A 27,363-nucleotide genomic window follows, 5' to 3' on the forward strand; every position below is an offset into this window, starting at 1 on the left:
TTCCGTGCTTATCGAGTGACACGCTCTGTGCGCAGGACCCCTGGACACCTCGTCGGAGGAGGGCACCTCGGTCCCCGCCACCGCCACGGCCGCCACCCTCACGTCGCCGTCCATCGCCGCCGCCAACGCCGCGGCCAACGCGGCCGCCGCCAAGGAGGAGCGCGCCGTGCCCGCGGCCACGCTCGCGCCGCCCGCCGACGGACAGTGTAAGCGCGCCCACATTTCGGAAAACCTGCAAATCAATTTCCCAGGCCTGGCATGGCGCCACTCGCCAGCAGGCCGGTTCCGGACAGTCGCTCTGTCTCTCTCGCACCCGTAGTGGAGGCCGCAGGCCTTGCCGCAGGCCGCACGGGTGCGAGAGAGACAGAAAGCGCGCTGCTCGGAGCCAGCCTGCAGTCGAGACGGTCAGCAAGTCACGTAAACGCCCCGAACGGAGGCGAAATTGGGGCCCCCACGGGCTGATTCCGAACGGAGGGCCCCGTCGGTCTGTCTCTCTCGCACCCGTGCGGCGCGCCCCGCGAGTGCGAGAGAGAGACCGGTGGCCCGCCTCGGCGGAACTGGCGGAACCCAGGACGCAGATCGAAGGCAGTAATCTGTGGTGTGCCACGCTGTAGATTGCACGGTGGCCGGAGCCGTGTTCCACAACGGCGCGCGTCTGCCCGCCAGCGCCGACCCGGACCCGTGCCGCGCGTGCTACTGCCAGGGCGGCGAGGCCGTGTGCACGCGGGTGCACTGCTACCGCCGGCCCGACTGCGCGCCGCGACACGTGCCCGGCAGCTGCTGCCCCAAGTACGACAACTGCCCGCCCGCGCCCGGTAAGTCTCAATTTACTTTGTCCATTTCCTTCGGCAACGTTGTACCCGCCACTGGTATTTCCGGGCCTGCCCTAACGGTGAGCCAATGCCTTACAGAGGAGCGGATACCCGAGCCCAAGGTCAAGGATGTGTCCACGCAGACGGACTACTCCGTGGAGCCGACGGCCACGCCGACGACCGACGCCACCCGGGTCACCGCGGCCACCACGCAGGTAACCACGTCCGACACGTGGGCGACGAGCGAGCAGGCCGCCGAGGAGGCGACGGGCACCGCCACCATGACCACCGACTACACCACGGTCACCACGACCACGGCGTCGTCCGCCTCCGCGACGGCCTCCACGACGCCGGCCGAGGAGGACGAGGAGTCCGCGGAGGCGGCCACCAGCTCGTACCCGCCCGGCATCGACCTCCACGCACTGCACGAGCACCTGCCCTTCCTCAGCCCCGGGGACGCCAACGGGCCCAGCACGTGACCGCCAGCACCTCCACGATGTCGAGGACGATGTCGAGGACCCTCCGCGCGCCCTCATGCTCAAGCAGCCCCGCCGGCGCCCTCTGCTTGGCCTCGGCCTCGCCAGGGGTCGCCGTCAACTAGTCGTCGGGGAGCCCATCTCACACTCCGCACCGGGCCGGCGTCACGGAGGCCGGCCGAGTCATGATCGCACCAGTGCAGCCGCCCATAGAATGGCATCAAACAAAAGGAGAGAGAGAGTCCTTGGCGAACTGTCCTTCTCTTGCTTTAGCCGCGTGTCCACTTCCTTCTTTACCGCACTTTGGATTCGGGTGTCTTGCGTAAATGCCAGGTTATTTTCTACAAAGACTCATGGAAGTTGGCATCTTTCAAATTCAAGAAAAACAAATGTTAGTCGTTTTTCGACAGCTGCGCTGTGCATCCCGCATATCAACTTTGTAAATAATACGCGTTGCTCACAATCAAACATTTTTGTTGTATGTAAAATCTCAATTGAAGGGGAAACGATTCCCAAGACTTGAGTGTACCTGTGGCTCGTTACTATTTAATTAAAGACCATGCTAGTCTTAGTTTCACTGTACCTTTGCGCTATGTTCGTTGTGTAAACGCAATACGAGTTGTTTTTTTTTTAACTAGATAAGTTCCTGTAGGATAAGGATGAAGTACGAGGTATCTATAAGTTATAGGAGGAGAGAATTTATACTCAGATCTTTTAATGTATTTTTCTGAAGCTTTTTCAAGACGCAGTGCGTTGAGTGATACATCGATTGCAACTTTACCGACAGACATAATTATTAGCGCTACGCTACAGCTTTGTCATTGGATCCATTTTTCTTTTGAAATTAAAATAATTGTCGTAGTACAGTGCGCTGAACAGCCACGCGTTAGGGTGGCTGAATTGTTTTGCTTGTAATGACAGCTCTATGAATGCTTTATTGACGTATCGACGCACGATACAGGATAAATATATTTCTTCCAGTTTACTCTGACGGTTTATTCGTGTTTGCATTCGACCGTTATTTACAGAGCGGACCGTTTCACAGGCCACAGAGACACAGCAAAGTGCTACCACTGCACGCCCATCTTGTTGGCCACGGCCTCCAGGAAGTGCGAGTGGCTGGCGTACAGCTTGAGGCCGGCGGAGAGGTCGGTCCAGCGCACGCCGACGGCGTCGTCGCCGGCCTCCAGGGGCAGCGCGGCGAGCCCGTCGCCCCGCTCGTCGTGGAAGTGCGAGGCCACGGTCTCCATCCAGGCGTGGTCCGTGTTCCGGGGGTCGTCCACGTAGCCGCGGTACACCACCTCGCCGCCGGACGCGAACACGTCCCCGACGAGCTTCTCCTTGGCGGGGTCCTGCAGCACGTTGAGGGCCTCCTCGAGGAACTCGCGGCGCAGCGTGGCGGACACGGCCTCGCCGGGGTCCACCATGCCGCCGGGCAGCGCCCACTCCCCCGAGTCCCTGCGCCTGATGGCCACGAACTGCAGCACGCGGCCCGCCTCGGTGCTCCGCCAGCGCGTCACGATGGGGTCGGCGGCGTGGTTCGGCCCCCAGCGGCCCAGCACGCCGCGCCCGCCCAGCCCCGTGCGGCCGCGGGGGTTGAGCGGCCGGCCGTCCCTCACGGCGTACTCGCCCTCGTGGCTGCGCCGGTCCACGCCGCCGTCCAGCGCGTTCCAGGCCGGCGAGAAGCCCTCCGCGTCCAGGGCGGGGTCGGCCCAGGGCCGGCCCACCACGCAGGGGTCGGTGAAGTCCGGCGGCGCGTAGTGGGGCCACGCGCTAGCCCAGGGCACGGCGTCGTCGGGCACGCCCAGGCGCAGCACCGCGGGGGCGCGCGTGTACGGCGAGGCGCTCGCGCTGCGGCACTTGGAGTGCAGCATGCTGGCCACGGCGGAGCGCATCGCCAACGGCCTGCAACACACGCGTCGACACACTCAAAGTTTTCCAGTAGCAAACCCAGACCACTACAACTTGACAAACTGCCTGCGGGGCTCAGGCACGGGCCAATACACCGGTGCGCTAGGGCCTAGTTGACGAAGTTACAGAGCACAGGGTATTCGCAGTGCCTGAGCGGGCCGGGGCCGCTAGCGCCTGCGTATCGCCGGGTAGGCAACACCGCGACACGCCTGGTCGGCGGGGCGGCCTACGCTGCAGGCGCTCCGCTCCGCGACACCCGACACCGCGACGCGATACCCCGCGGCGGAGAGACTTTGGCGCGCCGCGGGGCAACGCGGGGTATCGGCGCGCCCAGCCGCAGGACAGACAGCGGCCAGGAGCAGGAAAGGGTAGCCAGGCAGGCTGCCGGCGTCGCATCGTGTCGCGATCAGACCCGATAGTCCAATCTCTATAACAAGCTGGGCGGGTCGGGCCCGGGACGCGGGCCGCACGCTCGGCTAGGCAGTCCCTCTCTCTCGCTCCCACACTGCCGGCCCGGGGCGGCCCGCGAGTGCGAGTGAGACGGACAGGTCTGCGGGCGGACAATCGCGGCGTGCGGCGTTTACCGGGCAGCTTTCCCTCCGCCTCAGCCGCCGAGGCGCAAACGCAAAGGCGGAGGCAAAGGCGCCTTAACGACTTTATCAAAATACGAGCGGAGCTGAGCCGAGCTGAGCAGCCGTAGACAGGCGCTCCGACTCTCTCGCTCGCGCGGGGCGCGCCGCTCGGGTGCGAGAGAGACAGCGCGGTTCGGGGTCAGGCTGCAGTTGGCTGATGCTGCGCGCGCCACTGATATGCCCTGCGATACGCGCGGAGAGGGGGGGGGGCAAGTGATCCCGTGCCTCCGGACTTTCTCCGCGCGCGGGTCGGCCCAGGTCGGCCGGTGGGTGACGGTGTGGGTCGGGTCAGTGCGGCCCGCGGGGCGGCTGCTCTTGCATAAAGCCGTGTTAATGAAGTGCGCGCTGCCCGCCGAGGGAGCACAGCGCTGCACTGCGCCGCGGCCCGGGGAGGACAAAAAAGGTGCCCACGCAAGTCCCTTCCCTCCGCTTCCTCTGCCCTTTTTTTAAGTCTCAACGAGAAGAGTATGTAACTGTAACAACTAACAAAAAATTTTATCGGCTATTTTTCTGCTGATTGCACTATAGCGAAGCACACCTTACTTTGGACGCCCCGTGGGGAGACCGACCCGCCAGAGGCGCCGAGGCCGAAGTACTGTTGGATGAACCCTTAACGAATCCTCCACGGTCGCCGTAGCCGCTCCGCGTGACTTGTTGTCCCCCGACCTTCCTCGCATTGAACCGCGGACGGGCTGAACCTGGAACTGGAAGGACACCCCGTCTGAACGCTAAACAGCAGGCTAGGTCCCCAGTGGATCAGCCAGCTGACTCGTCCCGTCTCTCTGGCACTCACTGAGCATCCCGCGGAAGAGCGAGAGAGACAGAGCGAGAGAGCCCTGCGCTTTCTTCCGGGGTGGCGCGCCTGTGTGGCGAGCACAGCAGGGCCCCGCGCAGGCCCACGGCAGACAGAGTCGTTCTCGCCGCTCTGTCTCTCTCGCACTGCGCATGAGGTGAGCGTGTGCGAGAGAGACGGAGCGACGGAACCGACTCTCGGAATCAGTGTGCAGGTACACGAGTTAATTGCTCACGCTTCGGCTTCGACGACACAAACCCTTTTCAAACGGCAGGCCAGGCCATGCGGGGGAGAGTTTCAGTTTCTCCCAAGCGCCCCGCGCACGAACCCGCGGTGCACGCCCACGCCGCGCCACGCCACGCCACGCCACGCCACGCCGCGCCGCGCCGCGACTCCTATTGTGGATGTACAATTCCGCAGACCGGAAAACAGACAAACAGACCGTCTTGTCGCCGCGACTCGCGACTGCGTCCGCCCGCCGTCATAATCCTCGCGAAGAAACGACGCGCACCGCCCTTAAGGTACACCGTGAAATTTATTTTTTTAAAATCTGGAGAACCCACTGATAAACAATATGCGTACTTTCAGGAAAATCATAGGTCCCCGTTCCAATTTTGCCTTCCTTCTTTTTTCTGTGAGTGCAGCTTTTTTAAAATTTTTGGTCTTGGCGCCAAGTCCTCTAGGCTCGCTTTACTCTCTTCAGTTTGTGTTCTTCCTTCTTTTTTTCGTCGCGTTACGCCCCGTCGGCACACACAGCCATCGGGCTGCCGAACCGCCCGGCGTGGTCCGTGGCCCGCGGGCCCCTGTGGGCCTGCAGGCCTGTGGGCCCGCGGGTCCGCCGGCGGCGCCGGGGCGGGCCTACATAAGGCTCGGCGGGGCGGCGGCGACGACAGTCCCAGACCAGCTCGCCGACCGGCAAGGTGAGTCCCTGCGCCGCCTGCGCGCTCGCGTGCCAGAGTGTGTGTGTGTGTGTGTGTGTGTGTGCGCGCGCGCGTGTGTGTGTGTGTGTGTCCAAGATGAGAGGGCACGTGTGTACGGCAAAAAGGGTTAAAGTGTCCTCCTTCTCTGACCGCTACGGACGCGTTGGCTACTTCCCCTGCCTAGAACGCCTAGAAGTTCGCAAAAACGTTAGGTGAAACCGGTTTCGTCCGTTTTATGTTGCCGTGTTTTTTTTTTTTTTTTTTTTTTTGTTCAACAAGCGAAGTGACTGCGTGAGTAGCATCAGGCGAATGCGACGTTACGAAAAAGGCGACAACAAAAGACTGTCACTGTCACGCTGCTCGTCGGGGCTTGCAGAATGTGAAGACGCCCAGTGGCGTGCAGTGCCATCCTTCGCGTTCAATCTCGTGCATCTACTTAGGCCGTACCAAAAAAATTATACTTTTCTGAGCAAACATTGGCCTGAAACAAAATTTCTTGGTGGTTTGGCGGAGGGATTCTTTCCTCAGTTCCTTACGTGTGCTCTAGACACTTGTTCGGTTTGCCCCGTGCGTGCTCCGGAACGCGTCCGAGACCCAGGCAAACTGTTCGAGAACCCTTCTTACCGCACAGCCCACAGCGATCGATCTCCACGCTCGAGACCGAGCGCTCTCGGTGAAAACGACTCCATAAAAGCCGTAGTGAATACGTTCGGCGTCAAGGTCAACGTCCTGCGTGTTTTCTACCTCCAGAGGTGTGTGGTTCGGGAGGGGGGGGGCCTCTCTTATGCAACATCGACAGGATCGTTTGTTCCCCCAGCCGGCCGAGATCATCGCCGCGCTATCGAAGCGCTATCGATAATCCGAACAGTCGAAGTGGATCGTGCGGGAAGAATACCGGTTCGAAAAAATTGGATGGAGGAACTCTCGCATCACGACGTTGCCGGCAATGGCTTCGTTGTTTTGAGATTACCCTGGGGGCCGGGCGCATTGTCGGGGTGAACGCTTTCGGCTGTGATCTAGAAGGTACTGCGGAGGGGACACAGTTGCACAAACTGGATGGAAACCGGTCCTGCACGGCCTGGCGGCGTCAGCAGCGCAGACCCGCCTCAGGAAGATGTCGCGACAGTGTCGTCACGTATGGAGGCGATTTAACCCGGTTCGTGGTCTGGCGGCTGGAGACCGTTCCAACAAGGCATTCGACACTGAAGTGTGCAGGGGCGCACAGTGGGCCAGAAGACCGGTGGGGGGCGGTCAAAATCCCGAACGCGTTAAGAGCTCCAGAGTCGCTAAATGAGGCTCGAACCCGAACGTGTGACCCCACCAATGGATTGCTCGTTCGGAGAGCAATCCATTGGTGGGGTCACACGCTCCGTTCGAGGCCTGTTCAGCGACTCTGGAGCTCAAAATGCGTCTTGAGTTTTGGCCGCCGGCGCCGGTCTTCTGGCCCACTGTGGGCGGTCAATTATCGCAAACTGTGGGGGGCTGCAACTTCTGCAAAAATACGCCTAGGCTGGTCCTGTGCTGAGACTGTGTTTGTAGAACCGCAAGTTGGCCACGAAGTTCAATCAGGTAGACAGTGACTCATCCTGCTACCCCTTTTCCCCGCAGCACTGCGCAGCCCCGCCACCATGAAGGCCGTCCTGATCCTCGCCACCCTGGCCGTCGCCGCCTACGCCATGCCGCAGAAGGAGGGCAGCTACTTCACCAACGAGGCCATCCGCCAGGCGCAGAACACGTACCTCATCCCCAAGGACGCCACCATCCAGAAGGTGCAGGAGGGCATCGAGCTGGCCGCGTACGAGAACATCGGCGCCAACCAGCGCATCGACCTCACCAAGATCCTGGGCGACCACGTCCCGGCCGAGGTCATCTCCAACCTGCAGTCGCAGGTCGACCAGGTCGGCAACTAGGCCCGCCGAAACCCACCCCCGCATCTCATCTGTACATAAGTGCCGCGCCAAAGTCTTTCCCATTAAATCGCCCATCCTGTTATTTTTTTATTAATTTAAAAAGAGTCGTTTCATTTCTTTTTCCCGCCATTCTTCCTCCGAGCGGCTCGACGTCGCAATGGCACTGGGGATTTGTCTCACCGGGCAGCTCGACGGGCGGAAAAAGAGTGGCAAAAGCAGGACGAGTCCCCCGTGCGGGTAGAGTGCCTCCTGATGCAACGGCGACGTCTTCTTCGGCATTGTCACGCACACACACACACACACACCGCACGCACACTGGGCGAAAGGAAGGACCCTTTGCATCACCGGGCGGGTGACCACAAGGCGGCCTGTCACCGCGCGCGGACGGGCGACATTTGTCATCGGCGAGGTGCAAACTCTGACGCAAGCCCCCCGGGCGGCGGGGCTGCTTGCGTCGTGACGGTGGCGACGTCGACGTCAATTGCCCGTGTCGGGGGCCATGTCGTCCGGCCGGGCAACGCCGGCAACGCGTCCGCCGGGAGAAACGCCTCGGAAGGACCGCTTTCTCTATCCGGGCCGTCCGGGGCGGGGCGCGCGCGACCGCCAGCCTGCATGCACCCCCCGGAGGGCCCTCTCTGGTCCCCCCGCTGGGCGACCGGCGATCACCCAGATCGACAAGTGTGGGGTCAGTGGCTTGCTGCGACGCTGTCACTCTCACGGCGTACGAGGTGGTGAACTCAAAATGTCCGCTTGTGCCTCCGATTTGCTGTGACGTACGGCTATGCCACCCGCCTCCATTCCACAGTCAGTTCAGTGACCGTCAAAACTTGGCGGGGGGCGTATGGGCAATTCAAACAGAGCTGGAGAAGGACTCGGGTGCGTCTTTCGTGTGAGATGTCAGCACCTGCAGTGGTTGGGTACGTCTACAAGTCCGCTTGTCTGTAACTCTTGTACCTCCCCCCCCCCTCTCTCTCTCTCTCTCTCTCTCTCTCTCTCTCTCTCTCTCTCTCTCTCTCACACACACACACACAAGCGGCTCCGTAATCAAAGCACAATGAGACGAATCGGAGCGTGAATGATGATGGCCGCATACACACACACACACACACACGTGCTCGTCACCACCACCCGTTGTTTTTATATCGAGCAATAAGAAGCAGACCATATCAAAGTGAGTGGTCTCTAACGTAACGATACGCATTGCACAACAGACACACACAGCGCCACTCACACACCACTTTCTCTCCAGTGGCACTAGTTAGACGATTGAACTCGTATTGAGGACTTGGCAAGAGTCCGATTCCCCCCCCCCTTCCCCTCCTCCCCCTGCCCTACCACGTTGCCGCGGCCCATGGCCATCCTGATCGAACACCCCGGAATGAAACGAGAGGCGGAGTTACCTTATAGAGTACCACATCGTCAGCAAACAAACTCAAAAGCAGGCCAACTCGAAAAAATGGGTTTCTAAACTAAAAATATTTTATTTCTTTTTCCGTCTAACATAAATAGCTGTTTTCGTTCAAAATTTAGCGGTGAAAATCTTTGGACCTGACAGTACTACCTTCGAAGTGGACTGCAACAATAGAAGGCAGTAGACGACCCAATCCTCCTTAGCCGAGTTCGAGGGTTCGACTCCCGTTCGCTACCTCTCCTCTGCATCGTGGACAGCGAAAATAAACACAGGCCAGACCAAGGAACGGTGCGCCGGGGAGGCAGGCCACCCATTCGACGGCAACGACCGGTTGGCTGCCCCCCTCCACACCATTAGGAGCAGTGGCTTCCCCTCCAGACGGCCTGCAGATCAAGTTCCCCAGGTCGGAGCACCTCGGAGCGAAACATTAAGCTAACCACCGGTGCCATTGACACCTGAGAGAGCTCATCGAAATCAATACCAAATCGACGGTTTGAAAAGAAGGCCTTTGATGGCTAGACTGAAGTGGTTCCTCCGTCGTAACCCAGAGTCACGGGTCGGTTATTGAAAGCTTGAAAACGATCCACAGGGCGCTGCGCGGAAAGCCGATGCCGACAAAGAAGCGCTTTGGGAACGAGTGGCTGGATGCGTGGGAGTGTGGGAACGGACGGCCGCCCAGTGCCATATACACGAGCCCAATATTACGGTACATCCTCGCCACTTTGTTGCTGGGGGGAAAGGGGGGGGGGCGATTCCACGCCGACGCGGCCCTGGCCCTCGCTACGACCAGAATATTTCCAACAGGTCCACCACGTTTCGGGGAAGCTCGTACTGCGTGTGCCCTTTTTGCATTATTACTATGATTGTTTTTGTTATGATTACTATCCTCGTCAAACGGCGCCAATAAAAGACGTCCACGTGAGACTGGAGTAATGAGTGTGCAGTCCCGCAGCAATAGAATAATTTTTCGAGTTAGTCGGACTCCGGGCTGCGCTCTGCGCTTCGCTCCGCGCCTCGCTCGACAGCATGGGAACCACAGCGAGAGGCCCCGATGTGTATTTAGCGGTCCGCTTCACTCGGCGCACTCGTAAGTAGCCGGTAAAGGGGCACTTCCCCTGCCGAGCCCAGCCCCAGTCCGCGCCCTAACCCGGCCTGCAGCCGCCTACCTGCCTTTGTGACCTCAAAAGCGAACAGGTTCAGCCTAGCTGCAATTTTGAGATGGGCATCTCATGTGTGGGCGAGCCTGCCGAGGCTGCCCGAGTGGGTCAGCGAGGAAGACGCACCCGTGGCGCGCGCTGATATCAAGTCAAGCCTGGTCGTGAGAACCGGGCACTTCCAGACGCCAAACTGCAGAAAGGTGTTCAATTTGTTCAAATTTAAGAAACAGACAACCCTTATAGGATTGAGCCCGTGGGGTTCGCGAAATTTGCGAGTGGTTGCGCCACCAAAACCTTCGACGGGGTGGGGGAGGGGCCCTGCGAGCCCTGCGAGGGCCCCGGGGGCGCACTGGAGCGCGAAGGGCAGGCCAGGCCGGGCCCCGCAAAGGGCCTCTGTGGCGTGTTGCTTGCGGCGATGGTGGCGCGGCGTGGCGCGGCGTGCGTGGGAACTACGGGGTGAATGTCCCAGTCAGTCAAGCCAAGCTCGTCTCACGCCAAGCCACGACTCACACATCACAGTGGTACCCTATGTGTCCGAACCCAACTTACTTTTAGTACGGTGATTTCGTATAGATCAGGTACTTCAACTTGTCTGTGCAAGACGGACTCACTTCGGGGTCATCATCCGCCCACCAGCCTGTCAACAATTCCCTCTTCCTTGCCCGATTTGACTTGAGTCAAATCTGCCCTATTTCTCTCAACTAAGCGAATTTGATTTGTAATAATGCGGTCGAATCAAAGTTCGGAGAAAACTGTCAGCACGGAGTAGGAACGAACGGCACGCGCCCATTCGGTCGTAATTTTATAACCCAACAGCGACCACGTCACAGCGGGCCTCGGTAGAGTGCAGAAAACCGCACCAAAATTAAGTTTTGCGGTGCCAGTTTTGCAGGCACGCTCCGGCAAGCCCGTCATCACGCCGTTTACCCACACCGCTTCCCCGGGATTTAAATTAGCGGCCGTCGTGCCAGCAGTTAGCGCACTGCTTGCTCTCCCTTTCGAAAGCATTTTGCCGAAACGGCACCTACGACTGACACAATGCGGCTCAGGCACATGTTTGAACGCGGTTTGTCCACAGGTCTGCCAACTCGTCGCTCTTTCACAGTGAAATGCCGGACTGGAACGGAACACAGTGAGGGAGGGCCACTCGTCTCGTTGGCACTAGAAACCCACCAAAAACTAATTTAAGCTTTGCAAATTAAAGGAGCACGGTGCCGCCATCATGTGGGCTAGGTGGCCGGGCCACACGTCCTAACGGTAGCCTCCTCTCTGAACGGGACCAGCTCTACCCGCGGTGGCTCGGCAGGGCACGGCACGGCTGCCGCGCACAGCCCTGGCACAGCAGGTCTCGCGCCACACGACGAGGCGCCACCACGCCTGTGACCGCGAATTGCAACAGATTAGGCCCCCGATCAGAGGGACGTTTCCGAACAGTGACTGATTCGCTCTCAGACGATCCCTACAGAAAGCCGTAAGAGAGAACGACAAAGACACTTGAGGAATCAATGAGCTACACGGGGAATTCCATTTCATTTACACCGCAGTAGCCTCGAAATAACACGGGTAAACTCTATCTGTTGAAACAGCAACATGGCTGAAGTAAGTCTGGTTGAAATGACGTTCCGAAGGCTTGAAAACCACAGAACACAATAAGTACCAAAAGAACATAAAAATGCCGTATTGCTAGACAAAAAGTTAAAGTAGCAAAATGCTTTGTCATGAATACGCTTTATTGAAACCGGGCGTTGGAAGTAAGACTGTGATACAAAGCCATCAATCAGAAAACACGATATTGTTATTACTTTTATTCTTACGATAGGATCTCCAACTGCTGCAAACTTTGCACTTCTAGGGCTTCTGACCTGTGTGCGTTCGAAGGTGATTTCGCAGCTTAGTTCCTGTTGTAAGTGCCTTACTACAAACTTCGCACTTATAGGGCTTCTCCCCTGTGTGCGTTCGAAAGTGTCTTCTTAGGCCACTTCCTGTTGCAAATGCCTTGCTGCAAACTTCACACTTATGGGGCTTCTCCCCTGTGTGCGTTTGAAGGTGACGTCGCAGCTTACTTCCTGTTGAAAATGACTTGTTGCAAACTTCGCACTCATAAGGCTTCTCCCCTGTGTGCGTTCGAAAGTGTATTCTTAGGTCACTTCCTGTTGCAAATGCCTTGCTGCAAACACCACACTTATAGGGCTTCTCCCCCGTGTGCGTTCGAAGGTGATTTCGCAGCTTAGTTCCTGATGTAAGTGCCTTACTACAAACTTCACACTTAAAGGGCTTCTCCCCTGTGTGCGTTTGAAGGTGACGTCGCAGGTCACTTCCTGATGAAAATGCCTTGCTGCAAACTTTGCACTTATAGAGCTTCTCCCCTGTGTGCGTTCGAAGGTGTTTTCCTAGCACACTTGCTGTTGAAAATGCCTTGCTGCAAACTTGGCACTTAAAGGGCTTCTCCCCTGTGTGCGTTCGAAGGTGATCTCGCAGCTTACTTCCTCTTGAAAATGCCATATTGCAAACTTCGCACTCATAAGGCTTCTCCCCTGTGTGCGTTCGAAGGTGTATTCTTAGGTCACTTCCTGTTGCAAATGCCTTGCTGCAAACCACACTTATAGGGCTTCTCCCCCGTGTGCGTTCGAAGGTGATTTCGCAGCTTAGTTCCTGATGTAAGTGCCTTACTACAAACTTCACACTTAAAGGGCTTCTCCCCTGTGTGCGTTTGAAGGTGACGTCGCAGGTCACTTCCTGATGAAAATGCCTTGCTGCAAACTTTGCACTTATAGGCTTCTCCCCTGTGTGCGTTCGAAGGTGTTTCGCAGCTACTTCTGTTGAAAATGCCTTGCTGCAAACTTGGCACTTAAAGGGCTTCTCCCCTGTGTGCGTTCGAAGGTGACATCGCAGCCCACTTCCTGTTGAAAATGAATTGCGGCAAACTTCGCACACATAGGGCTTTTTCCCTGTGTGCGTTCGAAGATGTTTCCCTAGGTCAAATCGTGTTGAAAATGCCTTGCTGCAAACTTCGCACTTATAGGGCTTCTCCCCTGTGTGCGTTAGAAGGTGATCTCGCAGCTTACTTCCTGTTGAAAATGCCATATTGCAAACTTCGCACTCATAAGGCTTCTCCCCTGTGTGCGTTCGAAGGTGATCTCGCAGCTTACTTCCTGTTGAAAATGCCTTGCTGCAAACTTCGCACTTATAGGGCTTCTCCCCTGTGTGCGTTAGAAGGTGATCTCGCAGCTTACTTCCTCTTGAAAATGCCATATTGCAAACTTCGCACTCATAAGGCTTCTCCCCTGTGTGCGTTTGAAGGTGATCTCGCAGCTTACTTCCTGTTGAAAATGCCTTGCTGCAAACTTGGCACTTGAAGGGCTTCTCCCCTGTGTGCGTTCGAAGGTGTTCTCGCAGCCTACTTCCTCTTGAAAATGCCTTATTGCAAACTTCGCACTTAAAGGGCTTTTCCCCTGTGTGCGTTCGAATGTGATCTCGCAGCTTACTTCCTCTTGAAAATGCCTTATTGCAAACTTCGCACTTAAAGGGCTTTTCCCCTGTGTGCGTTCGAAGGTGTTCTCGCAGCCTACTTCCTCTTGAAAATGCCTTATTGCAAACTTCGCACTCATAGGGCTTTTCCCCTGTGTGCGTTCGAATGTGATCTCGCAGCTTACTTCCTCTTGAAAATGCCTTATTGCAAACTAAGCACTTATAGAGCATTTCCCCTGTATGCGTTCGAATGTGATCTCGCAGCTTACTTCCTGTTGAAAATGACTTGTTGCAAACTTCGCACTCATAAGGCTTCTCCCCTGTATGCGTTCGAAGGTGATCTCGCAGCTTACTTCCTGATGAAAATGTCTTATTGCAAAGTAAGCACTTATAGAGCATTTCCCCTGTTTGCGTTCGAAGGTGGGTTTTAAGACTGCTTCCTGTTGGAAATGCCTCATTGCAATCTGGTCTTTTATAAGACTTCTCATCTGAATGAGTCCAAAGATGATGTCTGAAGGAAGTTGCTGTTATAAATCCCTCTTTGCAAAATTTGCATTCGAAAGCCTTTTCCCCAATGTGTCGTCTGAGGTGATCCATGAGAGGGTCCTTTCTAGAGAATCTCTTACCACAGACCGTGCACAAATAGGGCTTCTCTGTGTGAGTTTGAACATGAATTCGGTGAGTATCTTCTCTCTTGAGCCTAAAATTACAAACTTCGCATTCGCAGGGGTTCTCTTCAGTATGGGTTTTCGGGTGCTCTTTCATAATATTTCCTGGAGCAATGCGCTCATCGAAACGCTTGCCCTCAAGATGGTGCTGTTTCTTGGATGTCACGTTTTCTAACAAATCATTGCTAAAAACACACTGAGGAGACTTCAGCAGAATATAGGTACTTTGAAGAGGTTCTAGATTCATGGTAAAATCTTCTTGCAGCAGATGCACGCTGGGAAGTCGCTTTCCTCGTTTCTCTCTTGAGTGGGAGATGAAATCCACTTCAAGTTTTGACGATGAGAGGAGCACTGCAGCAAACACGGGCCGGACGTTCCAAGGGCATCCTGAAACACGCAAAAGTTAAGTTTAATTCTTGGTAAACACGTGGAACAGAGCAGCGTCAGCTAGACAAGCAGGGCGTTGAGTGGTGGGCGAGAATAGGGGGTGGGGTAGGTTGGTGGGCGGACAGGGAGGACCACGACAGACGGCCGGCGCTGGGCGGCGCGTGTGGCTTGTCACAGCGCCGCGTCGCTGGCGGTGCTGGCAGTGCTGGCGGGACTCCGGCCGGGCCGCAGCGCCAAGGCACGGCCAAGGCACGGCCACCGGTAGGGTAGGGTTCCGGCGGCGCGGCAGTACTGCCTCGACGCCGCAACAACCCGCACGCTCGCAAAGCCCGCCCGTGACAGTGACCGCGCGCGCGTCCGTGTGTGTGTGTGACAGTGTATGACAGTGCGCGAGTGACTGTGCAGTGGAGCACTAACACGAGGAGTGGCGCCGTCCAGGTACGATTCCAGAAGATTGAAGAAGAGTACTAAAATGTTTGACTGTTTATGGACTTAATTTTGAAATGTGCGCCCCGACCCGGAAAGCTCAAAAATTAAACTGGCTGGGCACAGTCTAAATTTTATCTCATGCAGAGCTCTGTTAGTGCGAGTCTGTCACATGAATAAGTGCACATTGAGACAGAAAGGACTTTGTCAGCTGGTTTTCTGAAGTTAAACGGACAATTAATAACACAGAATAATTGAAGTGTGGTTGTCTCACAGTCACTTTGATCAAAAATTTATTTTCCTCTGACAAGCAAAATTTCCTTACGTTTCCCCGATTTTACTGACACATGTTTTTCATGACTTTTTTCCGGGTTTTTCAAGCCCTGTATAAACCCTGATGTAGATGACAGCGAAACTTCATTGTGCTCAGAACATTGCACTTGTCGTTTGCAAAACTCAGGATTCTTGATGAACCGAGTTGACGCCCGAGTCGTGCAAGGCTCTGCCAACGGTTTGTTGGCATCCCTGACCGCAGCACGCCGAGTCCCTCCCGCATTCTCTCTCTCTCTCTCTCTCTCTCTCTCTCTCTCTCTCTCTCTCTCTCTCTCTCTCTCTCTCCGACTCTGTGTTCGAAAACACTGGGCTTTAACAGTGGCATGCGTACGGCGACGCTCCTGACAAGTTCGTCCATACCGCCGCGCCGAGAAGGTCCGATGCCATGACAACAGGTCATTTCCGGGCGAAACGGGCAAACTCGGCACCGCCTCGGCACGGCCTCGGCGTGCAGTGCGTCGTAATGGCGCCCTTCGTTACGCACCGCGTTTGCGGACCGGCCCCCGCGGGACATAAAAAAACGCCAACAAGCGATCCTCGCTTCCCACTGCGTTTGCCCGTTCGCCCGTTTTCACACGCTTTGCGCCAAACGAAGCAGCGCAGCGCACCGTGCGAGTCGCCCAGGCCGGGCCGAGCCGGGCCGAGCCGGGCCCAGGCCCATCTCAATGAGGTGACGTCTCAACCCAATTACTGCCGGCCCGTTACTGGGATGAGCCGCCGCGGTGGTGCCGCGACCGGGTCAAGCCGAGCCGCCCCACAACGGGCCGGTGCCCTGCACTGAGCACGCCGGGTGGGGCCGCAGGGCAGCCGGGCCTGCCAGGCACTGCCGGGGTGCCGGCACTGCCAGGGCACTGCCAAAAGCAGAGGTCGACTCGCCAAGACGACACTCGGTTCGCAAAAAGTACGACTGAAAACCTTACATGAAAACAAACATTGCTCAGTTTCGTATGACAGACTTTAGCAGTAACTAGTTGCCAAATTACAAACTGCCGAGATCTCTCATCTCTCAGCACATTTTTGTTGTTATTTTTACAATGTCAAACAAATGGCAATTATTATTTATATCATTTTTTCCCTTTTCTATCCTGTCATATTGAACAGTGTTCCCCTCAGCCACTGGTTATTATAACAACCGCAGCAGTGGATACACTTCGCCTTACCTTCCTCTTTCTTTCCTTTTGGCAGTTGCTATGACTGGCGCGAACTGGACCGCAGTCTCTCCTATATCGGACAGAATTGCCGCGACTAATTCGCGACGTGCGGTGGGGCGGGGCGGGGCGGGGCAAGTCCGAGCGCACGGCGGCAGAGGCGCCAGAAGCCACAGACTGCTGCAAGCGTAACGACGCGACCGTTCCTATTTGGACAGCATGACTGGACTCATTTTTCTCGCCATCGGTCGCACTGCATTGGCCGTTGGGCTGCTGGGCCGCTGGTCGTTTGGGCTAGGGCCTCGGCTTGGGCCCCGGCTTGGGCCTCGGCTTGGGCCCAACCGAAAACCATGACTGGAAGTCTTCGCGGCTCCCCCTCCGTGCTCATCATGTCCGCCACTTGGCAGACACTTGGCAGCACTTGGCACGCAGGCAGCCTCCGGCTCCGTCGTGCGTGGAGGTCTCCGGGGCGGGGACGGGGCGGGGGGGTGCACAGTCTAATGGCAGCCTAGCGCACTCCGCCATGACGACACCCGTCTCATTTCGACCGTTTCACAAATTGGGAGGCGGCCTGCATCGTTTTCAGAAACGTTACACTAGTAACTTCCATTCGGTTTTCGTTTTTTTGTTGTTTTTTTTTTTTTTTCAAAAAAAAAAAATGCGAACCTAGCAGTGGACAAATTCACCTGAGTCGCGTAACAAATACAAAGGAAGCACCATGCGGTTGCGGCTGTCTTTTCTTCATAGCCCCGTGCTGGTACAAATCCAGACTGGTCGCTCAGAGAAGTCATTCAGAAAAGTAGTTTCAACCATCTGGCTAATTTGCCAAATGTTAGTTTTTCTGCTCGGTTGGAACTGCACTAGATTTTTTTTTGTGGATAGGTACCGTCCCGACTGCCCTCCAGCGGCGTTTAGAAGACGAGGAAACCAGTCGGACTCTACGAAAGAGCGAAAGAAAGGGACAGAAGCTGTTTATAAATAGCGACCATTATCCGGGCGATACCATCTTTCACTGCAGTCCCATTGCCTGCTTTTCGGGCAGCGCGGCGGAGGCGCGGCAGGCAGGCACGGCAAGGCGGGCAGGGCGGAGGATAGCACGGCTGGCTGTCTCACGGTATCTCGAACCGATAATGGGGTAATTGTAGGCAATTGCCAACATCGAGACGAGACCTGGCGGTTGTGCACCGGGGGGAGGGAGGAGGAGGGGCACCGCTGGACCAGGCGGGATCAAGAGAATGTGGCTTCATTGACAGGAAAGGAACAGCCCACAGAGGGTCAGCCAGTGCAAATGCACCATGGATCTGAACAAGCTGTGCAAAATGAATCTGAATCAGAGTGTACGTACGTATTTCGACAGCCTGGCGACGCTCTGCGACGTTCTTGGAGTCGTTCTTGCCGCGTTCCAGAGGCGTTCCACGTCGCACCTCGCGACCCAGCAGGCTGTAACGCCACCACAGCGCCCCGCCCCGCCCCGCCCAAGCCAGACGGCCGAGACAGCCAGCTAGCCCAGCCCGTCCCGTCCAGGGCTTTACTTTGTAGCTGACGAACGGTGTGCGGTTCTAGAGGGCAACGCCGGGCAAAGCCGAGACGGCGAGGGCAGGGGCCGTCCGTAAAGGCCCGGCGGAGCGGGGCCGGCCGGGCCATCACTATAAATCGAAGCGCGAATCTCCTCCTCCTCTCTCCCTCCTGCAACACTTCAGGCTCGCCGAATGGGTCGTACCCAGTCGCCCTTCAGCGAGGCTAGGCCGGTCGGGTGGAACTCTCTACGGACGTGCCAGACGGCAGTGCCGTGTCTGGGTGGCCGCACTTTGGATTTGCAGAGAGCGGGGCCTAAAACGACCACCAGTTCAGAAGATAGCCCAGAGTGGGAACGTCGTTACAGTCGTTTCTTACTGGTCCGCGTAGGTACCTCAAATTCGTTGACGGACACACACACAGAGTACGAGGGCATTATTAAAATTATTAAAATTACGGTCTCTGGAGGAAAGAGGATGGCACCCATGAGACTCAAACATAATTTCAGCCAGTAGATGGTAATCGCAAATAACGCAACACAACAAAAGAGAACGAGAGAGAGGAAGAGAGAGAGGGGCCGGGAAAAAGGTCGGATAAAGGCCGCGATTCTCATAACGGGGGAAGAGGCACCCTTCGCATGTTCTAATGCCGGGGACGCGGACACTTCCGGTGCGCGCACACACACTCACACACACACACGCGCGCGCGGTACGTGAATGCGCATCACAGGACTCGCAGCGAACGATCACGCAAAATTAAGAAAAATTAAATAGTAGCCCTCCATCTCCTTGGCAGCCCATTCGGAAGTTTGAATTTAAAGCGCTTTAGAAATAAACCCCCGCAAAATGTAGAAATTTGTCATAATAAACAGGGAAAGGAGTGTATATAAAAATAAAATTCCGTGGCCATTCCATTCCGACGTGACCCGCTGGTTGCGACCGATCCCCGCCCACTGAGGCGAAGAGGGCCGAGAAAAGTGACGACGCGCGACCAATTGAATCACCACAACAGTAGTGTGGCTGGTTATTTTTAGTTTCGTCCCTGTTTTTCTTTTTTTTTTTTTTTTTTTTTAGAAAAAGGCCAGTTTCAGTAAAAAAAGGGGGGAACGACTTCATGCCCTCTTCGCCAGAGTCATCCGGCGAGCAGAACACTAACCCGCTCGCGAATCACAGCCTTTACAACCAAATTCCTTCCGCTCTGCAAAGTTCGAACGGAAAATAAATTCAAAGGGATTATTTTGTCTGTGGAGCGTCAAACCATAATTTGGCGGTCCAGACGGACGGTTTATTAAACCATTATCATCATTACTCGATTAATCTGGCGGCTTCCGCTCCGGTGTTTAATTGTCCGATTGGATTGCAGCGAGGAGGGGAGGGGGAAGGGAAAAGGTGAGGGGAAGGGGGAGGGGGAGGGGGGGGGCGCTCGGCAGTGGAAAGGGGGATTATGAACAAGTCAATCAACCCAATCAAACGGACGCGCAGACACATTTCAAGGAATTCTTCACAGAAATTTGGCCCTGCGATGAACCACCACGCCAACATCATGGAGTACGAAACGGGGCGCCCGGGTCAATTTGACGGAGCGGGGGTCATTAGATGGCGACGTTCGGGACTTAATCTCGAGTAAGGGACTGCCGCCTGCTCCCGAAGGCTCTCCCATGAGTGCGACAGAGACAAAGATCCGCTCGGGATGAACCTGCAGGTGGTGCGATCGGTGTTCCTCTCTCGCGACCCTGCGGCCAGGACGAGCCAGGACGAGCCTAGACGAGCCTAACTCATGATCAGTGGCATGAAGCGTCGTTTGTCATCTCCCCGTCTGTCTGTCTGTCTGTCCGTCCGTCCGTCCGCCCTAACGGGAAGCACAATGCTTCAGGCCCGAATGCAAATAGGCTGGGCCGGCGGGGCCCGACCCCGGCGGCTCGGAATAGAGTACCTTGTCCCTGTTGGTCCGAGCGGCGGACGCGCCGACCCAGACAGGACTTCGAGAAAGGCCAAGTTCAGCGAGCCAGCCGACGCCGGGCGACGCCGGCCGAGGAGATGGCACGGCCATGCGATGACCCGCAAGCGAGGACGGGGTTACGGCCAGTTTGCCGAGGTTACGGTCAGCGAGTCGTTTTTGTCTCTCTCGCGCCTGAACGGGACGCCCCGCGAGTGCGAGAGAGGCAGTCCGCGGCCAACGCCCCAACGGCGTCAAGGCCAAGGCCCTCATGTTGGCCGTCTGGTTGCAGGACTCTCCGGCGCCCCATGCTGCGCCATGCCTCGACGCCGACGCCGGCCGGCGCGCTGAGCGTCGCTAGCGTGGCCGGCGTCGTGGCCGCCGTGGCCGCGGTGCTGCTGCTGGCGGCGGGCCGCGCTGCCGCGGGCGCCGCGCCGACGGCCGAGTCGGCCGAGCTGGACGCGTACGCGGGCACGGGCTGCTTGTTCGAGGGCGCGCGCTACCGCCCCGGCCAGGCCGTGCCCGTCAAGGACGAGCCCTGCCTGCGCTGCCGCTGCCGCCGCGGCGCGCCCGTCTGCCGGCTGCGCGTGTGCGCCCCGCTGCCCGACCCGCCGCCGCCGGGCTGCGTGCTGCTGCACCGCGCCCACGCCTGCTGCCCCGAGCTGCACTGCCCCGAGATAGGTACGTGACGAACATCACAAGGCACAGCCCTAGGCCGCACCGTAACCACATGCATAACGCATGGTCCACGCGCCGCGACGCGCACTTCCAGTGTCTCATCACGCTCTGTCCCTCCCAGGCGTCGTGGACAACCGGCTGGAGGCGCGGCACGGCCAGAGCACGCGCTACCGGTCCGACGCGCCCAACAAAGGTAAGCGGAGTCGGCGAGCGAGCACGATGGGTTGCCTGCCCTCCCGGCGCTCTCCGCTCGGCGACCGGGTAGTGGTTCCGAGCAGAGTTCATCGCCGTCCCGCGAGTGCGAGAGAGAGAACACTTGTCCTGTGCCGCAGGCTGCTACCTCAACGGGTCGCTGTTCGCGGAGGGCTCGGCGCTGTCGTCGTCCACGCTGTGCGACTACTGCTACTGCGTGCGCGGCCAGCAACGCTGCGTGCGACCGCAGTGCGTGCTGCCCGCCCCCGGGTGCACGCCGGAGTACCGCGACCACACGTGCTGCCCCACGAGCTACCAGTGCGGCGCCACGGCCAGCAACGCCAGCAGCAGCACGCCGCCGCCGCGCCGCCCCGCGGGCTGCACCGTGGACGGCAAGCGCTACCGCGACGGCGCGCAGGTCAAGTCCGTGGCGCGCGGCCGCTGCGAGACCTGCTTCTGCATGCGCGGCCGCGTCCGCTGCGCCCCCCTCAAGTGCGACCTGCCCCTGGACGGCTGCGAGCCCGTCACCGCGCCCGGCAGGTGCTGCCCGGTGTCCTACGACTGCAGTCAGTACCAACAGTCTCTGAACTATGGCACTGTGGAGGAAACTGGAATTTATGGGCCGCAATCTATTTTTGCAGGCAAGTCAAGAGTGAGCATCACAAAAACAGTGACGGCAGCTACAGGATACAAAACAAAGGTAAATCAAAGATTGAATTCTCTTGAAAGCAAGAGTCATCTTTTATCTTTTAACTCATCCTCAAGACTCATTATCAATGTTAAAACACTTCATAGGGTTCCATTGGCCGTCCTTCAAATGGAGAAAATTCTGTGCGATCCATCAGCTTTGATGCACGGAGTAATCGAGAGATATCAACTAAAGATACAGGCAAGGTAAAAAATGAGATGGAAGGTTCTGAGCAAAATGTTGTACTAACAACACAGCCACCATTACCAGATGAAAGTCCTACCACACTGATGACTGGGATTGCAGACAATATTGCAATTACACTAAATACTAAACTTGATCTTGGAGACAATCTGGATTTACTGAAGATAAAAAATAACACAGTTTTCCCAGAGAAAAATAAAATATTGCCAGTGATAGAGGCGATAATTAATAAGACTCGGCAGAAGGATCAAGATTATGACTATGACTACAATGAACCTTCATTACCTCCATCATTGCCAAATTTGAGGTATGAAATACAAATTTATTACTAGAAAGAATGACCACTTCAATGCACAACTGTTTTCATTATTCATTCAGAAACAAATGAAGTGAGACTCTGATTAAAATTAAGAAAGAAAAGCAAACGTCTTATTTGCAGAATTATCCCTTTCGTGGCAGCAGACGCAGTAGTTCAGGAGGAAAAAACCTCATCGGATGGAGGCCAGATTCTGCCTGAATCATCAAATGTCGCCTCATCAAAAGAATCTCAGGATAAAATTGACAACTTTTACTTCTTTTCACCACCAACAGAAACAGAAGGTAACTATTCAGCAGGATTATATATGTAATAATAAATGTTGGCTCGTGTGAGACAATTTTTCAAATACTAACTTTTGAATCGGTACTTCCAGGAGGATTCGTCCCACGAGAACCAGTGATCGATGGGCCATTTTATCAGCACAAACCTGATGCCCCCAAAAAAGAAGCTGGACAAAAGGTTACTCCTGTCAAGGCTCAAACGCCAGAAGTCACAATCAGGACTGTTGTTCCCGATGCTGTAACACCAGACCCTTTGCTTGGAAATGGAGGAAGTGGTGAGTAGAAGTATAAGAGCCCCGCAGACAAAAGGTAATGGGGACCAGTATTCCACACATAAGACAAAGCCACCAAAGTACAGGGGCATCCACACCATAAAACCCAGCGTGTGTCAAACCACAGTAGCCGGCGCCAGAGGTTATGTGTTGTTCTGAGACCACATGTTTACGAGTTCTGCTCCAGAGATAAACGCAAGGGTGCAAAAAAGTTTCAACACACTCACCAAAATTATGGAATCCTGAGGACTGAAGAAGCTGCCACTGAACGAATTCCGAGAACGTAGACAAGATCACACAACTTGCGCCTGGACCAGAAAACCACAACAACACTCAACAACAAATGACGATCGTCCCTTGACGACGTTTCGCGCCAGTCGGCGGCCGGCAAAGCGCGCCAAAATTTGAAAGAGCGCGCTGAACCGTGCGCAACGCCGTTGCCGCAAGTTCTGCAATCGATTTTATTTTTTGTTTTGTTTTGTTTTCAGCCGCCTGCACGTCGGGGGGACGCCGGTACCGCCACGGCGAGCTGCTCACCGGGATGGGGGCGTGCCGCATGTGCTTCTGCTTCGACGGCGGCGTGGTGTGCCAGGAGCCGTCGTGCGGCGTCGTGCCGCCCGGGTGCAGCCGGAGTCCGTCCAGGGACCCCGAGCGCTGCTGCGGCAGCATCACTTGCGGTGAGTCGAAGAGGGTCGAGGGGGTCGAGGGCCGGGAGGGTCGAAGTTCGAGGAGCGAGTACCCGTCCGGCGCGCGATGGGTTGCCACCGCCAGGCGCGATGGAGCGATGGAACTGTACATGCACCTGCACCCGTCTGGAGTCCTGGGGGACGGGACCTTCCGCACTGAAACTCATTCTTGGTTTTAAAATGCATCGAAGTGTTCCTGGCCGGGGCCTGATTTCTGATTCTCATTCCTCTCAACAGAAGGCGAGGAGACCCGAGACAGGCCGCTGTTGTTCGCCGACGTCCCGGACAACGTCCCGGACAACGAGCCGCACCGCGTGCATTCCAAAGTACCCGAGCGGCCGCCGGGGATCGAACCCGTGTCCGACCTGGTCCCTGGTTCTACCACGCCCCAGCCGACGAAGCGGCCTCTGCCGTCGAAGACGACCACCACGACGAGCACGACCGCCGCGCCGACAACCACCACAACGACGGTGGCGTCCAGCACCACCAAGGGCCAGCGGCGGAAAACCACGACGTCTACGACCACCAGCGCACCGGCCGCCAAAAGCACGGCCAAGCCGGCGCTGAAGACGAAGAGCACCACGCCAAAGCCAGGCTGGACGACGAAGAAGCCCGCCGCCTCCACCACCAAGGCGACGGTGCCGTCCTCGACCAAGTCCACCGTCACAACCTCGACGACATCCACCGAGGCTCCGGCGACGACCCGGCCGACGACACCCAGGACCACGACGACGACCCCCAAGGCCACCACGACATCCCCCAAGACCACGACGACGACCAAGGCCACGCCACCGGTCTCTACCCAGAAGCCTGCCGGACCCGCGCCGAACGCCACCACGACACAGGCCCCTAGCTCCACGCCCAGGACTGAAGTGACTTTGGCCTCGACAAGCAGCAGTGTAGCTACGACCAGGGCCCCTGTGCGGAAAGAAAGGTAAGTTTGAATTCGCTAATTTTTTTTCAACATTCCAAAGCAGTTGCACAACACAATGCGTTTCATTGGTCCAGGCCGACCACCACGCCGACGTCCCTGTTCGACGCGCTCTGGGGCTCGGAGGACGAGTCGGAGAACGAGGCGCAGGACAAGGTGGACGAGGACGTGCAGTACCACGACTTCGTCTCCACCAACGAGCACGAGGCCGCGCCCGCCGCCCCCAAGCCCCCGGAGGAGGCGGAGGAGGACTCCTTCTCGTTCGACAAGTTCCTGGAGCTCTTCATGCAGCCGGACACCACCACCTTGCCCACGCCTCAGAGGACTGCACCGCCGGTGGTGACGACAAGAAGGCCGCCGTCTTCCACCAAGCCGACGCCGACCATTTTGAAAACCTCGGCCGCCACAAGCCCCACGTCAACCAACGCGCCGCCTACCACCACACCGTCAACCACTACAGCAGCGTCGCCCGCGACTACGGCGGCGTCTACCACCAAGCCGACCACCGCTAGAAGTCCTCCGTCCACAAGCAAGCCCTCGACGACGTCGACGACGACGCCAGCCACGCCGAAGCAGTCGTCCACCGCGAAGCCGGTACCGCCGCCCGCAAAAGTCAATGCTACTTCCACGACGCCAGCGTCGGTGCGGACGACCCAGAAGGACACCAAGCCGCCGACCACCAAGCCCCCCGCGGCGCCCGCGAAGAAGGCGCCGACAACGCCGAAGCCAAAGCCCAGCCCGACGGCGAAGCCGGTCACCACGAGCAAGCCGCCGACGACCAAGCCGTCAGTGACCAAGGCGTCCACGACGACCGCTCGGCCAACTAGCACCACGACGAAGAGGGCCAGCACCACAGCGCGGACCACCACGCCGTCCACGACGATGTCCTCGACGCTGTCCACGCCAACGTCCTCGACGTCGACCACCACCACCACCACGTCCACGACGACGACCCCGGCGCCCCTCGCCACGATGCGACCCTCACTGCTGTTCGGCGGCACCAAGTTCAGGCCAAGCTTCCTGCAGGACGCCCTGGCTGCCCTCGGCGGCGGCGGCGGCAGCAGCAGCTACCCCGCGCAGCAGCACCACATGAGCACGCGCAGGCCGGCCCCCACGACCACCGCCGCCCCCGCGCCCGGCCTGTCCGGCCTGCTCAAGCTGGCCGGCTGCAACATCTACGGCCGCATGTACCGCGTGGGCAAGATCATCCAGGAGCTGTCGGGGCCGTGCCTGGAGTGCCGCTGCACCGAGGTGGGCGTGCAGTGCCAGCAGCTCGGCTGCTGAGGCCGACGGGACACGCCCGTCTTTCGGACTGAAACGTGAGGAATCAGCGCGCGGACACGGAAGCATGAACCGCCCACTCGCCAACTCGCGCCCCTGGTCGACGAACGCCACGAAGTTGGGTTGCCTGTCTCTCTTACAACGTCGCTTTGCACTGTCGCTTTCGTGGACGTCCTCTACCGGCGGCACGGAGTGGGCGGGGGGCCGCCATGTTTACAATAGAGTACAAAGGGTGCTGCCTCCAGAGCCAGCCGCCGCGCCGCGTTCGTGCGGCTCTTGGTTGCTGCATGATCGATTCATCGATTCATTGATTGGCTGGTTGATTGGGTGTGAGTGGGTGCTTCCAGCTTTCCAGCTGCTGTAGTAGGTTGTAAGATGATCTCAAAGCGTGTGGGGGTGGGGGCCGCCAGTGCAGGGGGAGTGCCTTCGACGCACTTCGACGCTCAGCTGAAAACCAAAATGCTGCGGTAGATAGACATTAGTGTTTTAACAGCTTAGGTTTCTGTACACTCCGGATTTAAACTGTCTCTTCTTTTCAAACTTGCTCTGATCTCACGGCCGCAGAGATGCCTGCCCTGTCGCTCGGTTCGCTCTGCTGCGAGCGCCGTGCAGCACAGGCCAGCCCGCAACGCTCGCGTGTCTTGCGGCGCTGCCTACCCTCGCATTCGCAGGCGCTCGCGGAGCACTCCGGGCGAGAGTCTCCGTCTGCTCCCTGCCTCGCCGAAACTTGAATGGAGAAAATTTGCGGTCGATGGCGATCCAGGGTCGTCTCCGCGTCGTCCCGGCCAGCCGCACGCAGTCCGGCATGACCCAGCTCGACTCGGCCCCCGCTGAACGTGTTAATGTAAAACCTTTGTTTAGGTGCTCAGTGATAAATAGTGACTAGGATTCGGGTTTCGGTAATATTTTGGCTGTGAAATCGACTAGACACCTCTTTACTTTAATTCTCGCAATATTACCTGATCACACGACTGATTTCCCCCGCGGGGATACAGAGTAATTTAAGATTAAGAGGCATTCGGTTTCACAGCCGGGGCTGATTTGATTTTAATAATTTTGTTGTAAGCCATTGAATTACACACTTTGACCAAATGTGTACCAAATGAGTTGCTGATGTATTCATTTTATATTGAATAGGCGTACCTTATGAGTAATAAATACACAATAGATGCCATTTGTACGCAAGTTCTGCGCATTCCAGAGTATAATGACGGCTTGTTTGTCAGCCAAAGAAGCATTATAAACTGTGAAATAAATTTGTTTTCTTCGGATGAGTTTTGAGAATAAATTTAATGTACCCACATGACTACACAGTTGGCAGAGTTTTTTATTCCTTCCCTCTCCTTCCCAAGATTCCTGTTTCCTGAACACGAGCCGAGCAGACGAGCTCCGCGTCGGAGAGGCACGAAGTGTCCCCGAAGTGACCGTTACGCCCGAGCTTGCGCTGCGCGGCGAGTCGGGGCGAGTCGCCACGGAGGCAGACAGAGTGCCCAGGCTCCAGACGCAGCCTCGCGAGGCCCGCGCCGCCTCCACCACTCTATCTGTGGGTGACCGAGACTCGTCCACGCACGGCGACGCGCGGCGTTTGGGCACCGTGGGCACTCCCCGCCGAGTGATTAGAAAGTACCGCGGGGTCCTGACCGCGTGCGTCGTTGCCACATTGGGCGCGTACCCAAACACAGTCCCGATACTGCTGTCCCATGGTCTATCCACGCCTCACGGCCCCACCGCACGGGGCGGGGCGCCTCCAGCGCGCCTTGACCTAGAAAGCAGGAGGAAAGAAAAAGTGACCACGTCGAGGGTGTGTTCGTTTAACGTCTAGACGGTGAGAGGGGTGGGGGGAGGGGCAGGGAAGGACCCCCCGGCAGGTACTCCGCGTCCCGGTGCCCCCTCCCCTCCCCTGCGGGGCGACGAATCCGAGGGGGAAAT

General features: G+C 57.3%; 4 protein-coding genes and 1 long non-coding RNA gene across 5 annotated transcripts; 3 read left to right on the forward strand and 2 right to left on the reverse strand.

Annotated features, from left to right (window-relative positions):
- The first annotated feature begins 179 nt into the window (after positions 1-179).
- Positions 180-2,273, forward strand: LOC117639356. Its single transcript, XR_004587363.1, has 2 exons — positions 180-815; positions 912-2,273. It is a non-coding gene; the product is annotated as an uncharacterized LOC117639356 (long non-coding RNA).
- LOC117639354 (ADP-ribose pyrophosphatase, mitochondrial) lies at positions 1,984-22,884 on the reverse strand. Its single transcript, XM_034374934.1, has 2 exons — positions 22,764-22,884; positions 1,984-3,193 (listed from the first exon to the last, which is right to left on the reverse strand). Exon 2 carries the CDS (start codon positions 3,181-3,183, stop codon positions 2,356-2,358), a length of 828 nt encoding a protein of 275 aa, XP_034230825.1. The 5' UTR covers positions 3,184-3,193; positions 22,764-22,884; the 3' UTR covers positions 1,984-2,355.
- LOC117639355 lies at positions 5,482-7,548 on the forward strand. Its single transcript, XM_034374935.1, has 2 exons — positions 5,482-5,544; positions 7,153-7,548. The coding sequence occupies exon 2, from the start codon at positions 7,173-7,175 to the stop codon at positions 7,452-7,454; it is 282 nt and encodes a 93-aa protein (XP_034230826.1). The 5' UTR covers positions 5,482-5,544; positions 7,153-7,172; the 3' UTR covers positions 7,455-7,548.
- LOC117639679 (zinc finger protein 345-like) lies at positions 11,744-14,405 on the reverse strand. The gene has a single exon (XM_034375555.1). The coding sequence runs from the start codon at positions 14,403-14,405 to the stop codon at positions 11,871-11,873; it is 2,535 nt and encodes an 844-aa protein (XP_034231446.1). The 3' UTR covers positions 11,744-11,870.
- LOC117639680 (mediator of DNA damage checkpoint protein 1-like) lies at positions 17,748-26,747 on the forward strand. The gene is made up of 12 exons (XM_034375556.1): positions 17,748-17,789; positions 20,418-20,583; positions 20,702-20,773; positions 20,859-21,338; positions 21,414-21,472; positions 21,568-21,971; positions 22,104-22,264; positions 22,357-22,539; positions 23,025-23,213; positions 23,460-24,156; positions 24,231-25,246; positions 25,283-26,747. Exons 1-12 carry the CDS (start codon positions 17,748-17,750, stop codon positions 25,435-25,437), a joined length of 3,624 nt encoding a protein of 1,207 aa, XP_034231447.1. The 3' UTR covers positions 25,438-26,747.
- Positions 26,748-27,363: the final 616 nt, after the last annotated feature.

The sequence above is a fragment of the Thrips palmi genome, unplaced genomic scaffold (genome assembly GCF_012932325.1).
Source record: "Thrips palmi isolate BJ-2018 unplaced genomic scaffold, TpBJ-2018v1 HiC_scaffold_11, whole genome shotgun sequence".
Taxonomy (NCBI): domain Eukaryota; kingdom Metazoa; phylum Arthropoda; class Insecta; order Thysanoptera; family Thripidae; genus Thrips; species Thrips palmi.

What these genes read in the sequence shown, in the direction of transcription:
- LOC117639354 (XM_034374934.1), bottom strand. Translation starts at nt 3,183, where the DNA reads ATGCGCTCCGCCGTGGCCAGCATGCTGCACTCCAAGTGCCGCAGCGCG.
- LOC117639679 (XM_034375555.1), bottom strand. Translation starts at nt 14,405, where the DNA reads ATGAATCTAGAACCTCTTCAAAGTACCTATATTCTGCTGAAGTCTCCT.
- LOC117639680 (XM_034375556.1), top strand. Translation starts at nt 17,748, where the DNA reads ATGGATCTGAACAAGCTGTGCAAAATGAATCTGAATCAGAGT. An exon ending in GCTGCACTGCCCCGAGATAG is followed by an intron (nt 20,584 to 20,701) that starts GTACGTGACGAA and finishes TGTCCCTCCCAG; the next exon opens with GCGTCGTGGACAACCGGCTG. An exon ending in CTGCGGCAGCATCACTTGCG is followed by an intron (nt 23,214 to 23,459) that starts GTGAGTCGAAGA and finishes TCCTCTCAACAG; the next exon opens with AAGGCGAGGAGACCCGAGAC.
- LOC117639355 (XM_034374935.1), top strand. Translation starts at nt 7,173, where the DNA reads ATGAAGGCCGTCCTGATCCTCGCCACCCTGGCCGTCGCCGCCTACGCC.